Source organism: Entelurus aequoreus, linkage group LG09 (genome assembly GCF_033978785.1).
Source record: "Entelurus aequoreus isolate RoL-2023_Sb linkage group LG09, RoL_Eaeq_v1.1, whole genome shotgun sequence".
Taxonomy (NCBI): Eukaryota; Metazoa; Chordata; class Actinopteri; order Syngnathiformes; family Syngnathidae; genus Entelurus; species Entelurus aequoreus.
The window spans coordinates 63,136,752-63,152,939 of NC_084739.1; the positions used below are offsets into that span (position 1 = coordinate 63,136,752).

At 36.0% G+C, this 16,188-nt stretch overlaps 1 protein-coding gene across 24 annotated transcripts in view; it reads right to left on the reverse strand.

Annotated features, from left to right (window-relative positions):
- LOC133657617 (ankyrin-3-like) overlaps positions 1-16,188 on the reverse strand; it is a 280,491-nt gene that overhangs the window by 135,415 nt on the left and 128,888 nt on the right. For 20 of the 24 annotated variants that reach the window (XM_062059155.1, XM_062059163.1, XM_062059154.1 and 17 more), the window contains 5 exons: positions 13,996-14,094; positions 13,820-13,918; positions 13,547-13,744; positions 7,991-8,089; positions 1,223-1,321 (listed from right to left, as the gene is read on the reverse strand). In XM_062059155.1, coding sequence (XP_061915139.1) covers positions 1,223-1,321; positions 7,991-8,089; positions 13,547-13,744; positions 13,820-13,918; positions 13,996-14,094 — 594 coding nt within the window. The remainder of the gene's footprint in view (positions 1-1,222; positions 1,322-7,990; positions 8,090-13,546; positions 13,745-13,819; positions 13,919-13,995; positions 14,095-16,188) is intronic. The other 4 variants (XM_062059165.1, XM_062059148.1, XM_062059166.1 and 1 more) reach the window with 1 other exon arrangement.

Here is a 16,188-nt window from a genome sequence, read left to right on the forward strand (position 1 = left end):
ATGATTTGCCTGACTTATACTCCAAAAAATGCGGTAACAATTGGATTTGTTAATCTTTTTTTTTTTTTACAAATTCAATCAAAATATTTAATACAAATATACATTTAAAAATGTATAAAGTAAAAGAAAAGTCTTACAGGGGTTAAAATTTTGCATTTTTAATGGTTTTGCAGCACCTAATTGTGGTGAAAAACAAAAAGGTTGTTCAATCAAAAATCGTCTTACTTTATATATACATTATAATAGATTATATTTGGACATGGAAAAAAAAGGATAAGAAATGTCTAGTTTTATTTCAAGTTATGCTATTGTTTTTCAAGCACTTTGTCCAAAACCAAAGCACTTTTTAAGTATTTTAATCCCACCATTAGAACCGTTTTCTGCTCCACAAGTTCAGCTAAAAGAAATCATTTAAAAAAATATATATAGCTCCCTACACAGCAAAAAGTGAAATCTAAGTAAGATGAAATATCTCAAATAAGGCTGATATTTGCTTATTTTCTGTCTGATAAGATCATTCTCCTCACTAAGCAGATTTTATGTTAGAGTGTTTTACTTGTTTTAAGTGTCCTAAATGATGTCAGTAAGATATTACAGCTTGTTGCTGAGATTTGATGAGCTATATTGAGTAAAACATGCTTGGAACTAGAATATCAAGTGTTGCAAAGCTGTGTCATCAACACTCACAAGTAGAAAACTACTTTTTTAAAGTAATCATTTCTTACTTCAAGCATGAAAAAAAAAATCATGCCGAGTGCATATCATTATGTCAAGATAATGGCACTAGCATTTACTTCATTTAAGATTATTTTTCAACATATTGAGCAAAAAGGTCTCTTTGTTTTTGTTTTGTCTACCTTGAAAAGTGCACTTGTTATTAGTGAGAATATACTTATTTTAAGGTATTTTGGGGTTCATTGAGGTTAGCTCATTTTATTTGTTTTGGAAAGTCTTGACAAGCCACATTTTCTTGTTCTATTGGCAGATAATTTTGCTTAGTTCAAGTAAAATACCCTTAATTTTTGTGGGGTTTTTTCTTGTTTTTGAACACGGACTTTTGGCAGTGTAGCTAAAACAGCTTAAAAAGCATTAGCCTACCCTTGCAGATGCAACATTTGCAGGTAGAAACCCAAGCAAAGTGACAGCAACACATGATTGACGAGCACAAATGGGAGAGAATGCTTGGTGGAAATGAGAGAAGGAAGACCACAAGTACGTGTACCTTGGCGGCGGCGTGCGGGGACGCTCCCTGATCCAGCAGCAGCAGCGCTACTCTCTGATTATCGTAGTGAGCGGCTACATGCAGTGGAGTGAGGCCGCTCTGGAACAGCCCACATGGACGTACACAAACAAGCGTGCAACAACAACAACAACAACAACAACTGGTTAGAATGGGACTCAGTAAGATGAGAAGCAGCAACACAGAATAGAAAGAATGCAACTTCAAATTCATGCAGGGAGGAAGATAAGGAATTTGCCAGAAGATGATGTGGATGCTGAAAATGTTCTCCTAGGGCGGAGGTCACCAAAGCAGTTGTTCTTAACACACCAGGCTAACCTCCTCCAACCTCCGAGGACAAAGCTACGAACTATGGGAGACCGGGCTTTCTGCTCCGCCGCTCTCAGTCTGTGGAACGCTCTCCCTGACCACCCGAGGGCACCACAGACTGTGGATGCTTTTAATAAGGCTTAAAAACTAGGGATGTCCGATAATATCGGCCTGCCGATATTATCGGCCGATAAATGCGTTAAAATGTAATATCGGAAATTATCGGTATCGGTTTTTTTATTATCTGTATCAGGTTTTTTTTGTTTTTTTTTATTAAATCAACATAAAAAACACAAGATACACTTACAATTAGTGCACCAACCCAAAGAACCTCCCTCCCCCCATTTCTTTCTGTTATCAATATTCTGGTTCCTACATTATATATCAATATATATCAATACAGTCTGCAAGGGATACAGTCCGTAAGCACACATGATTGTGCGTGCTGCTGCTCCACTAATAGTACTAACCTTTAACAGTTAATTTTACTCATTTTCATTAATTACTAGTTTCTATGTAACTGTTTTTATATTGTTTTACTTTGTTTTTTAATCAAGAAAATGTTTTTAATTTAGTTATCTTATTTTATTATTATTTTTTAAAAGTACCTTATCTTCACCATACATGGTTGTCCAAATTAGGCATAATAATGTGTTAATTTCACGACTGCATATATCGGTTGATATCGGTATCGGTTGATATCGGTATCGGTAATTAAAGAGTTGGACAATATCGGAATATCGGATATCGGCAAAAAGCCATTATCGGACATCCCTATTAAAAACCCTTCTTTTTAAAAAACCCTTTTTTTTTTTTAGATATATGTGTCCTAGTTCTAGCTATTAGGCTGTTCTACTTTTTATTTTTTTTACTATTTATTTTACTTGTTGGGGGCAGTTACTTGTGCTTCTAGCGTTGTTGTTTTGTTCTTGTTTTTTTAAATGCACTGTAGCACTTTGAGGTTGTTTGCTCAATGTAAAGTGCTTTTACAAATAAAATCTATTATTATTATTATTATAAATAGCATTTATGAAATCAAACACTCGACAGAAAACGACTCACCAAGTTTTGTTTTTTTTGCTCTGATCAGATTTCCGCAGCAGTTCCAAAACTGTTCTTTTTCCAGCTGGCTAATTGTTCCTAAATGTTGTGTTTGTTCTGGAAATGTCTTCAACATTTGATTTGTGTTGCTGTTTGCCGTTTTCTCCCCACACATTACGCACACACATGAGCCAACCTCGACAACAGTGAATCATTAAATGTTGTATTTTCCCTCAATTGCTAGTTTACCGCTAAAAACAATATAACTGCTTGGCAACAAATGGTGTGACGTACATTTTGATCTTCAAAATATTAAAATAGGTTTCATTTTTACATTACAAGATCACAGAACTCTCCAAAACAACAACTGTAACATTAAAAATAACTACATAAAATAGAATGAATTCAAATTAAATACCGTATTTCCTTGAATTGCCGCCGGGAATATAGTATTCGGCTGCCTAGAATTACAGCCGGGTCAAACTCGTTTCGCAAAATAATTAGCGCATGCTTGGCACTTCCGCCGGGTCAAATATGAGTCATTAAATGACTTCCGCTTCCTGGTGGTAGAGGGCGCTAGTGATCCTTCTTGCGATTACTGGTACTGCAGAAGACCAGTGCTGCAGAAGAAGACAACACGCAGCAAGAGTGAGCACCCATTGTTTGCTTGCACTTTTACCATGGAGGATTACATATCTAAAATAAAACAGTTTTCTAAACTGGACTTTCAATCGAAGCAGGAGATAATAATTAAAGGAAGATCTCCATCGAGACAGAGAGACTTTTAAAACGGAAGAAAGATAAGGAAGACTTCTATAGGAGTTGCGCATGGACTCATTTATACCTAAAGGTAAGACCATAATAACGTTTTTTTATTAAATGTTATTTTCATAATTAGGTAAGCGCCGGAGTGAGAAGAGGTTTTAAAATAATTAGCGCATGCTTGCCAATCCCGCATGCTTTTGGTAAACGCAGGAGTGAGAAGAGGTTTTAAATTAATTAGCGCCCCGGCGGCTATTCAAGGAAATACGGTAGCCATTATTTATTGAAAGGTGTCAAAGGGAGCCAGGCCAGAGGCATTAAGGGGGCTGCAGGTTGCAGACCCCTGATTGACATCAGTGAAAGGAGCACCCACATGTTTTTCATTCTTGTGGTGGTTCAAGTGCAACCTAAGGTGAAAGTTGATCATCTGACACATTGCGTCATGTCACATCCCTCCTGTGGAGACAGCTTTTCATCACGCAAGGAAGAATCTTTAATAACTTTGATGGGAGTTCAATTTGTGATCCTAGAAGCACGTCCATCTTTCACACGCTCCCTATTTGGATTCACCTGCAACAACGCAGACTTTGCCGTATTTGAAAGCTAATTACATCTAGGGATGATGTTCGAAACCGATTCTCCCGGTTGTTCGATAAGAAAAGAACCGATTACATGGACTTGAATCCCTTATTGAGAACCGGTTCCCGTTATCGAGGCCACTATAGTAAAGAAAAAGAGTTGGTTCTTTATTCGAATCCTTGGGAACGAATCCCAAATGGGCAATGTTATGCCCATTTGACTGTAGACTCTTACTGACACCTTGTGGTGATATGAAAATACTACGCGTCATTAGTTTGGGCACTTCCGGGTTGACGATGTTAGTCCAGTTCATGAGACAATTGAGAAGTAGACAAGTTGTGTTAGCTCTTACAAGCCTTGGAAAAGATAAGTCTGTAAGTAAACTGTTTAACTTGTTTATGTAACTCAATATTAAGGTGGAAAGTGGTTAAATTTGATACTAAGATGTGTATTGAAAAACGATTTTTGTGCACTGTTTCAATGGATGTTTTGAGGACTTAAAATGGCTGCCAGTCGTGTATTTCCACCATCAAAATAGTTTCAACACTCAGAAGTATTTGTTTGATGATAGTACTGTATATTTGTGTGAAGCTAATATTTACATATTGTGTATTACATTTCAGTATGTTAATTGAATCACATAGCTTATACATTTGTCATTGTGTGTACATCAGTTTAAAAAAATAAAAAATAACAGTCCAGTGCAAGACCAAAGTAAAGATAGGAAAAGACAAAGCAAGATCAACAGCAATAAAGAGCCTAAATGGATTAATCTGCTTTGGAACTTTATTAGATGTCTTGGATTGTTTGTTAGCTGTCTGCCTGTGTGTGTAGTTAGTATGTTCCAATAGCAACAGAAGTGCACTTTTTGGAGAGCTGTATTATTTTCAGTTTTGTGCCCAAGGGACTGATTTTATTTAACACTATATTATTATTTATACACATATAGTGATCACAGAGACAGGTTGTTTTTGTGTTACTGTATATATTTGTTTTTCTGAAAAATCCCACTTAATATACTTTGGGTAACAACAGTCAATATTTATTTATTTTATTAGGGGGGGGGGGGTAACAGTCAATATTTATTTATTTTTCTTATAAGATAAAAGTGAGCTTTTGTTAAACCAAATATTGTGTTTTTTTCCATATACAACAACCTATCTGGATTCGATAAGAGAATCGATAAGAATTCGGTTCGATAAGAGGATTCGATAATGGGCTCGAACTCGATAACTTCTTATCAAACATCATCCCTAATTGCAGCCAAGCTAATGGAATTTTTCCAATTTCTTGCTACATAATCGGCAAAGAAAAACGTTGCGATGACACAAAAAAGTGTAAAATTGTTGTTTTGATCGCTGCTTTTGGGAGGTTTAGATTATGCAAAAATAGCAGAGTCCATTTCTATGAAACCTGAGCACATGCAATTTTTGAAATACTGTTTTTGTATGCAGTTACAGTTGAATCCTGGTCCCGCCACAATTAATGAATAGAATTAAAAAGTTGTGGTCTGAAACCACAAAAGCAAAGACATTCTCAGATATAAAGGTCACAGTGATACCTCACACTTGTATTCTTGGGAGATCTGCATAGGGTTGGGTATCGAGTATCGAGTATCGATTGGAACCGGGACTAACTTTCCGATTCTCCCGGAATCGTTCAAAAGTTTTAAATTTCAATTCCTATTTTCGATACCAAGTCCGCCGACCGGAAAAAAATATGTCCGCCGAACCGGAAGAAGAAGCCGCTGAACACCAACGAAGAAGCGCCCACCGCCGGAAGTGTTAGCATCGCCGAGCGAGTCAGTTAAGCTCAAGCATGGATAGCGGGCGTCGGCGGTCGAAAGTGTGGCTTTACTTTACAAAAAAAAATGAAATAACCGCGAAATAACAGAGCTCCATGTCCATCAAGAAAGGAGTGGAGAGAGAGCTGCAGATGTACCAGGACGTTCCACCGATACTTATGTCTGACGACCCTGCTGCATGTTGGTGGTCCGGTGGAACCAACAAAAGACTTATCCTTTGCTGTCATATCTCGCTTTCTCCTATTCATGCGTTCAAGCTTCTTCCACACCCAGCGAACGTGTATTTTCCACAGCAGGAGACACTATCTGTCCAGAACGCTCACGCATCCTGCCTGAGAAGGCGGATATGGTCATTTTCCTAAACAAGAACTGTCTCTGATTTTATACTGTACCTGCTGCTAATCTGGACTGGGTTTTGCAAGTTGTTTCTTATTGTTTATTTGCTTTTCTGCACCAGGTTAGCCCATCAGTGGGAGCACGGTAACATGTTTAAGTACCTGCAGCATCATACACTTGTGTGTGTAAATGTGTTTTCATGAGGTTTCCTGCAGCATCATACACTTATGTGTAATTGTGTTTTCATGAGGTTTCCTGCAGCATCATACACTTATGTGTAAAGGTGTTTTCATGAGGTTTCCTGCAGCATCATACACTTGTGTGTGTAAATGTGTTTTCATGAGGTTTCCTGCAACATCATACACTTATGTGTAAATGTGTTTTCATGAGGTTTCCTGCAGCATCATACACTTATGTGTACATGTGTTTTCATGAGGTTTCCTGCAGCATCATACACTTATGTGTAAAGGTGTTTTCATGAGGTTTCCTGCAGCATCATACACTTATGTGTAAAGGTGTTTTCATGAGGTTTCCTGCAGCATCATACACTTATGTGTAAAGGTGTTTTCATGAGGTTTATTGCAGCATCATACACTTATGTGTAAATGTGTTTTCATGAGGTTTCCTGCAGAATCATACACTTATGTGTAAATGTGTTTTCATGAGGTTTCCTGCAGCATCATACACTTATGTGTAAATGTGTTTTCATGAGGTTTCCTGCAGCATCATACACTTATGTGTAAATGTGTTTTCATGAGGTTTCCTGCAGCATCATACACTTATGTGTAAATGTGTTTTCATGAGGTTTCCTGCAGCATCATACACTTGTGTGTGTAAATGTGTTTTCATGAGGTTTTCAAAAATAAAGCTCTCTTGAGGAAAGTGTACCCCTGGGAAAATGTATTCATAATTTATAATATTAATATTCAAGTTCATAGATTTGATATTTATATTCTAGTTGAAAACAGCCCTGTGAGGAATTTGTAGTAAATAAAAAGTTAATAGAATTAAAATTGATGGAGAATGTCAGACTATTTCATTCAGAAAGACTGTAGGTTAGCTAGCTCATTTAAAATATCCTAAACTTTTTTTGACCCTGCCTCTTAAAAGAATCGGAACCGAGAATCGTCAGGAATCGGAGTCGAAACAAAGAATCGGAATCGGAATCGTTCGAATTCAAACGATACCCAACGCTAGATCTGCATCACTTTAGTCATTTAGAAGAATACAAATGCATTTTTGTCAATATGCATCTTGACAAAACAATAATACTGAAAAAATGGATAAATGTTGATAGTGCAACTCATAATGACTGCTATAAAAAACAAACTGCATTTAGATAAGATAATAAGAAGAATTAAATTTTTTCTAGTATTATATTTAATAATATTGTGTTGGTATGTCTTCTAAATTGCTTTGTAAATTTCAATACCTAAATATTGTCAAGCTGAGTTTGTGTTGCTGCATTTTCTTTATTTGGATTGATTAACATTATGTGTGATTTTTGTAAGAAATACATCAACAAAAAATGATAGCAACCAATCTGGCCTAATCTAAACATTTGATTCTACCTTTAATAAAGGTATTTATTGTACAACCAGGCTCACTATTTAGCAGTGTATTAAAACCTTGGCATTGCCAGCTGTGGCTGTAGGCAACCTCCCGATGTAATTTTTTAAAATGAATGTGCTTTAAAAATGCTGTGAAGTTCATGCTACTTTCTGCACTGTTGTTTATAATGAAGTCATCGGTGCTATTGTTTGCTCCTGACTGCTGTTACAACATTGGTTTTGTTGCGGGCGTGCGGCGCTAATATGCATGTTGGCAGCCGTGTTTTCACCTACAAAGTCATGCGGCAGTGAAAGAGACTGTGAAGGGTTAAATGGTGTCCCTGTTGAGTAATGAGGTGGACTCCTCACCTTGCCGGCGGCATCAGGAGCGGCTCTCTTCTGCAGGAGCAGACTGGCCACCTCCATCTTGCCGTACTTTGCTGCCACGTGCAGCGGACTGAAGCCCTTCTGTCGGCACGTACCACAAAACCAGAGTTAGGATAATGACCATGATGTCATTTGCAAGAACAGCTGACGACCCAAAAAGATGTGTGTGTGTGTGTGTGTGTGGCACCAAGGGGTTTACCCTCCATTAATCTGTTCCACTGACTAAGGTCACCTTCACCAAGAGCCCCCTCCCCCCTCCCCAGCAACACACACACACACACACACACACACACACACACACACACACACACACACACACACACACACACACACACACACACACACACACACACACACACGATCTTAATTCCATTATTAAAGTGTCCTTCACAGCTCGCTATAATGACCTCCTTTTCTACCGTTCGTCATTTGGGAACTAGCTTGACTGCCATGTCCAAATATTAGAGAGTGGAGACGAGCAAAAAGGCTAAAAATGAGCTTAAACTACTGACAGAACACGCTTAATACAAAAAGAAAAAGCGTCTGCCTTTGAAAGTGTCATCATTACTTGGTTATGAAAATGTGTCAAAAATATATATATATTAAAAAACATTGTTTTTTTAGAAATGCACCAAAAATGTAAAACAAATGTTAGATTTATTTACAAAATGTGCACAAAATATGTTCAAAATATTTACATCGTATGTAAAAAAACGAAAACAAAAATGTTATGCAAAAATGATTTTTTCTAGTATTACCGTATTTCCTTGAATTGGCGCAAGGAATATAGTATTCGCACGTCTAGAATTACTGCCGGGTCAAACTCGTTTCTCAAAATAATTAACGCATGCTTGGCCTTATCGCCGGTTCATTATTAACGCCGGATCAAATTCGTTTCGCAAAATATTAATTTTATTATCGCATGTCTATAATTTTCGCCGGGTCAAACTCGTTTCGCAAAATATTTAGCATATGGCTAGAACTTCCGCCGGGTCAAATTCGTTACGTCACGAGTGACGCTTTACCTGTCCTCATTTTCAAAATGGAGGAAGCTGCCTTCAGTAGTTTGCAATCGCACAAAGGAAAAAAGATAAAGAGCTATTCAGTAGCTATTGAATACCGGTACGGTATGCTAAAAAGAACAGTAAGCAGCTATGTTTTATTAATATACCGTAGCTGCGTGTGTCAAATACGGTATGAGTCATTAAATGACTCCCGCCTCCTGGTGGTAGAGGGCGCTAGTGATCCTTCTTGCGACTTCCGGTACTGCAGAAGAAGTGACTACACGCAGCAATAGATCGTCTCTTTTTTTTCCTCTCGTCTGAACTTTTAACATGGAGGATTACATACCGGTATCTAAAATAAAACAGTTTTCTAAACTGGACTTTCAATGGAAGCAGGAGGTAATAATTAAAGGAATATCTCCATCGAGACAGAGAGACTTTTAAAACGGAAGAAAGAAAATAAGGAAGACTTCTATAACCAAGTTATCGATGCTTTTGGTCAGAAGGAGCTGCAAATGGACTCCATTTGTAAGTACAAGTAAGACCATAATAACGTTTTTTTTAATTAAATGTGCTTTTCATGATGGTATGCTTACATCACACTCAAAGCGCACGCCTAAATTTACCGATTCTATTGGTAAACGCCGGAGTGAGAAGAGGTTTTAAAATAATTAGCGCATGCACGGCCATCCCGCAGGCTTCCGGTAAACGCCGGAGTGACAGGAGGTTTTAAATTAATTAGCGCACACCAAACAAGAATGACAAACACATTTCGGGAGAACATCCGCACCGTAACACAACATAAACACAACAGAACAAATACCCAGAATCCCTTGCAGTACTAACTCTTCCGGGACGCTACAATATAAACCCCCCCGCTACCTCCTATCCCCACCCACCTCAACCCCGCCCACCTCAACCTCCTCATAGTCTCATTCAGGGAGAGCATGTCCCAAATTCCAAGCTGCTGTTTGGATGGATAGATAGATAGATAGATAGATAGATAGATAGATAGATAGATAGATAGATAGATAGATAGATAGATAGATAGATAGATAGATAGATAGATAGATAGATAGATAGATAGATAGATAGATAGATAGATAGATAGATAGATAGATAGATAGATAGATAGATAGATAGATAGATGGATAGTACTTTATTGATTCCTTCGGGAGAGTTCCCTCAGGAAAATTCAAATTCCAGCAGCAGTGTACAGAATTAAAATCGAATTTAAAAAGTAAATAAAGGGGATATAAATGGAAACAGAATAGAAAAATATTACAATAAGAATACAAATAAAAATCAACAATGAGAATAAAAATATAACAGTAAAATAAGAATATAACAAGAGAAACTAGGCAGTAGTGACCATGTTATGAAAAAGTATTGCACTGTTAATGTTTTGAGGCATGTTAAAAAAAATAATGCACTTTGTGACTTCAATAATAAATATGGCATTTTTTTCCATAACTTGAGTTGATTTATTTTGGAAAACCTTGTTACATTGTTTAATGCATCCAGCGGGGCATCACAACTAAATTAGGCATAATAATGTGTTCATTCCACCACTGTATATATCGGTATCGGTAATTAAGAGTTGGACAATATCGGTTAAAAAGCCATTATCGGACATCTCTAGTTATTTATGTTTATTTTATACAAAAAATAAATGATTGAGCAATTTGTTTGCAACTAATCCCTTCAAACCACGCCCCTTGTACACAAGAAAGGTGTGGCCTCCACACTTCAGAAATCCAAGTTTTAGAACTTATCCTTGTAATATTAGGACAAGAATAGGAACTACCATGAATTGATTACCGTATTTTTCGGACTATAAGTCGCAGTTTTTTTTCATAGTTTGGCCGGGGGTGCGACTTATACTCAGGAGCGACTTATGTGTGAAATGATGAACACATTAGCGTAAAATATCAAATAATATTATTGATCTCATTCACGTAAGAGACTAGACGTATAAGATTTCATGGGATTTAGCGATTAGGAGTGACAGATTGTTTGGTAAACGTATAGCATGTTCTATATCAGGGGTCACCAACCTTTTTGAAAGCAAGAGCTACTTCTTGGGTAGTGATTAATGCGAAGGGCTACCAGTTTGATACACACTTCAATAAATTGCCAGAAATAGCCAATTTGCTCAATTTACCTTTAACTCTATGTTATTATTAATAATTAATGATCTTTACACTTAATTAAACGGTTTAAAAGAGGAGAAAACACGAAAAAAATGACAATTAAATTTTGAAACATAGTTTGTCTCCAATTTCGACTCTTTAAAATTCAAAATTCAGCCGAAAAAAAGAAGAGAAAAACTAGCTATTTCGAATCTTTTTGAAAAAATTTAAAAAAAGAATTTATGGAACATCATTAGTCATTTTTTCTGATTAAGATTAATTTTAGAATTTTGATGACATGTTTTAAATAGGTTAAAATCCAATCTGCACTTTGTTACAATATATAACAAATTGGACCAAGCTATATTTCTAACAAAGACAAATCATTATTTCTTCTAGATTTTCCAGAACAAAATTTTTAAAAGAAATTCAAAAGACTTTGAAATAAGATTAAAATTTGATTCTACAGATTTACTAGATTTGCCAGAATAATTTTTTTGAATTTTAATCATAATAAGTTTGAAGAAATATTTCCCAAATATTCTTCATCAAAAAAACAGAAGCTAAAATGAAGAATTAAATTAAAATGTATTTATTATTCTTTACAATAGAAAAAATAAATGTACTTGAACATTGATTTAAATTGTCAGGAAAGAAGAGGAAGGAATTTAAAAGGTAAAAAGGTATATGTGTTTAAAAATCCTAAAATCATTTTTAAGGTTGTATTTTTTCTCTAAAATTGCCTTTCTGAAAGTTATAAGAAGCAAAGTAAAAAAATTAATGAATTTATTTAAACAAGTGAAGACCAAGGGCCGTACTTATCAAGCTTCTTAGAATTACTCCTAAGAAGTCTGCTAAGAGTTGACTTAAGAGTAAATAAATTCTTCGCTGAAAGCTGCACTTAAAAGTTAGTTATCAAGCGTCTTACTCACACTTTCAGCGAAGTGTAGGACTGAATCTTAAGTGTCACACTCAGAGCTGAATTACGACATTACTATGTGCCGTAAACGGAATTTTAGGTGACGTCATTTCTGTGTCCATAGAAATGACCAATCACGGAAGGGAATCCGTAGTCTAAGAATAAAGAAATATCTTGGAAATATTTAAGTGGACAATGGGAGTGTATATTTTGACAATAAACTACAAAATAATACAAAACAAACTAGTCCCCGCCGGCACTCACGCTACCGCTCCCTCTCTTCTCTCGCCCACACACTCACTGACGTCACTCACCTCACGGCCACACACATACGCTACTGTCATAACATTTTCTTTCCAATTCATTAATTAGGCAACTAATTTGAAACTGGTGTGGGTGGCTCTATATATACTAGCCCACTGCAGACACATGCAGAAATCAACAAGGAATCGAAAAGTATTAAATCTGTGACAAAAATCATATCCGCTCTGTCTAAACGATACCGTTTGATCAGCTGCTCGTCATCAAAAAAAAAAAAAACATTGTTCCGTTCCCTGAACGTTGGCGCACGTCTCTCTCGCCTCAGTGCCATCCCCTGCTGGCAACTCCTAACCACTTAAGACACCTCTGAAGGTCTCTTAAATATCGTGGAGAGTAGGAGTGATTCTTAGACTTAAGAACGTTGATAAAAAGCTTTTATTCCTAAGTTTGAGAGTAGGACTAAATTTCGCAAATTCTCAGGACTTAAGTGTAAAATGGCACTCTAAGAAGCTTGATAAGTACGGCCCCAAGTCTTTAAAATTTTTTCTTGGATTTTCAAATTCTATTTGAGTTTTGTCTCTCTTAGAATTAAAAATGTCGGGCAAAGCGAGACCAGCTTGCTAGTAAATAAATACAATTTAAAAAATAGAGGCAGCTCACGGGTAAGTGCTGCTATTTGAGCTATTTTTAGAACAGGCCAGCGGGCTACTCATCTGGTCCTTACGGGCTACCTGGTGCCTGCGGGCACCGCGTTGGTGACCCCTGTTCTATATGTTATAGTTATTTGAATGACTCTTACCATAATATGTTACGTTAACATACCAGTTGGTTATTTATGCCTCATATAACGTACACTTATTCAGCCTGTTTATTTATTTGAAATTGCCTTTCAAATGTCTATTCTTGGTGTTGGCTTTTATCAAATACATTTCCCCCAAAAATGCGACTTATACTCCAGTGCCACTTAAATATGTTTTTTTCCTTCTTTATTATGCATTTTCGGCCGGTGCGACTTATACTCCGGAGCGACTTATACTCCGAAAAATACGGTAGAAACTACCATGAATTGATTAACGTGGACCCCGACTTAAACAAGTGTTACCATTTAGTGGTCAATTGTACGGAATATGTACTGTACTGTGCAATCTACTGATAAAAGTCTCAATCAATCAATCAAACCTGGCAGGTGTACCTAATGAAGTGTCCAGGAAGACAACTTTACCTTGGTGGAGGACGACATGGACGCTCCGTTCTCCAGCAACATGGTGGCCACATCCTGGTGTCCTTCTCGGGCCGCCAGGTGTAGAGGCGTGTACCCTGAGGTGGTGGCGGCGTTGGCGGAGGCGCCGGACTGCAGCAGCTGTTGCACGATGTCCACCTTCCCCAAGCGACTGGAGATGTGCAGCGCCGTCTGGTCGTCCTGGAAACGGCACCATGTGAGCAGATTCATACTGGCGTCACATTCCCACGTCCAGACGGCGACTAAAGTGCAAACCTTGGACTTGGTCTCCACTTTGGCTCCGTTCTTGAGCAGGTATCGGACCACGTCGGCCTGGCCCGCTCTGGCTGCCATATGGAGGGCTGTCTCGCCCCTCTGCAGCACAGGCGGTAATGAGTGCGTTTATAGGTGGAAAAAGTGAACATGGCAATACGTAGAAAGGCTAGTCTGACCACGTTGGTGGTGTTGGGTGAAGCGCCGTGGTTGGTGAGGGCATGTACGATGTTCTCGTGGCCCATGAAGGCTGCCACGTGGATGGGCGTCAGGCCAGACTGCATGGGAACACTTCATTAATAGGCTGCAGCAAAGCATGACATTTAGTTACATATAATACAGACTTTTAGCTGTAATTGACCCTTGCTGTATACCAGGGGTAGTAGGCCCACTACTCTAATAAGCATTTGGTGTTTTCATATTATATACAAATAGTCAGTGATCTGAAGCTGCCATCTAGTGGCCAAAGAAAGTGACTTAAGTCAGGGACCATTAATTGCACATCAATCTGACTATGGGAACAGCATTGACTTATATGACCCAATCCAAACAACCTTCCCTAGTCATAGTGCAGGAAAAAGAACAATGTCAACCCAGCACAAAACGTCAACAAACAACACACATCCTGCTCATTAAACTTGGTGGATATTATAAAAAACTTTCAATCAGCATAAAAAAAATAAAATAAATCAAAACTACACCCATTTAAATCCATTACAAGGCATGATGGGAAAAATGCAGAACACTCTCTCCACACTTGTACATGTTTGGCGCATTTTAGCTGCTTGATGTTTCTGATTGGTTAAACAACTTTAAGGAGGTTGTCACAGAAGTAACCAAGGTAGGGAATTTTTTCCATACACATACTATATATATACACATCCACACACATACTAATATATATATATATATATATATATATATATATATATATATATATATATATATATATATATATATATATATATATATATATATATATATATATATATATATATATATATATATATATATATATATATATATATATATGTATGTATATTAGGGCTGCAACTAACGATTAATTTGATAATCGATTAATCTGTCGATTATTACTTCGATTAATCGATTAATAATCGGATAAAAGAGACAAAACTACATTTCTATCCTTTCCAGTATTTTATTGAAAAAAACAGTATACTGGCACCATACTTATTTTGATTATTGTTTCTCAGCTGTTTGTACATGTTGCAGTTTATAAATAAAGGTTTATTAAAAAAAAAAAAATATATATATATATATATTTTTTTAAAAAGCTGCGCATGCGCATAGCATAGATCCAACGAATCGATGACTAAATTAATCGGCAACTATTTTTATAATCGATTTTAATCGATTTAATCGATTAGTTGTTGCAGCCCTAATATATATATATATATATATATATATATATATATATATATATATATATATATATATATATATACATATATATATATATATATATATATAAGCTTTTTAAAAAAATAAATTTATTTTTTATTTTTTAATAAACCTTTATTTATAAACTGCAACATGTACAAACAGCTGAAAAACAATAATCAAAATAAGTATGGTGTCAGTATGATGTTTTTTTCAATAAAATACTGGAAAGGATAGAAATGTAGTTTGTCTCTTTTATCCGATTATTAATCGATTAATCGAAGTAATAATTACTTACTAATAATTACTTACTAACGATTAATTTGATAATCGATTAAGCTGTCGATTATTACTTCGATTAATCGATTAATAATCGGATAAAAGAGACAAATTACATTTCTATCCTATCCAGTATTTTATTGAAAAAAACAGCATACTGGCACCATACTTATTTTGATTATTGTTTCTCAGCTGTTTGTACATGTTGCAGTTTATAAATAAAGGTTTATTTAAAAAAAATATTTTAAAAAACTAATTTTTTTTTATTTTTTTTTTTAAAGCTTCTGCGCATACGCATAGCATAGATCCAACGAATCGATGACTAAATTAATCGGCAACTATTTTTATAATCGATTTTAATCGATTTAATCGATTAGTTGTTGCAGCCCTAATATATATATATATATATATATATATATATATATATATATATATATATATATATATATATATATATATATATATATATATATATATATATATATATATATATATATATATATATATATATATATAAGGGCTGCAACTAACCATTAATTTGATAATCGATTAATCTGTCGATTATTACTTTGATTAATCGATTAATAATCGGATAAAAGCGACAAACTACATTTCTATCCTTTCCAGTATTTAATTGAAAAAAACAGCATACTGGCACCATACTTATTTTGATTATTGTTTCTCAGCTGTTT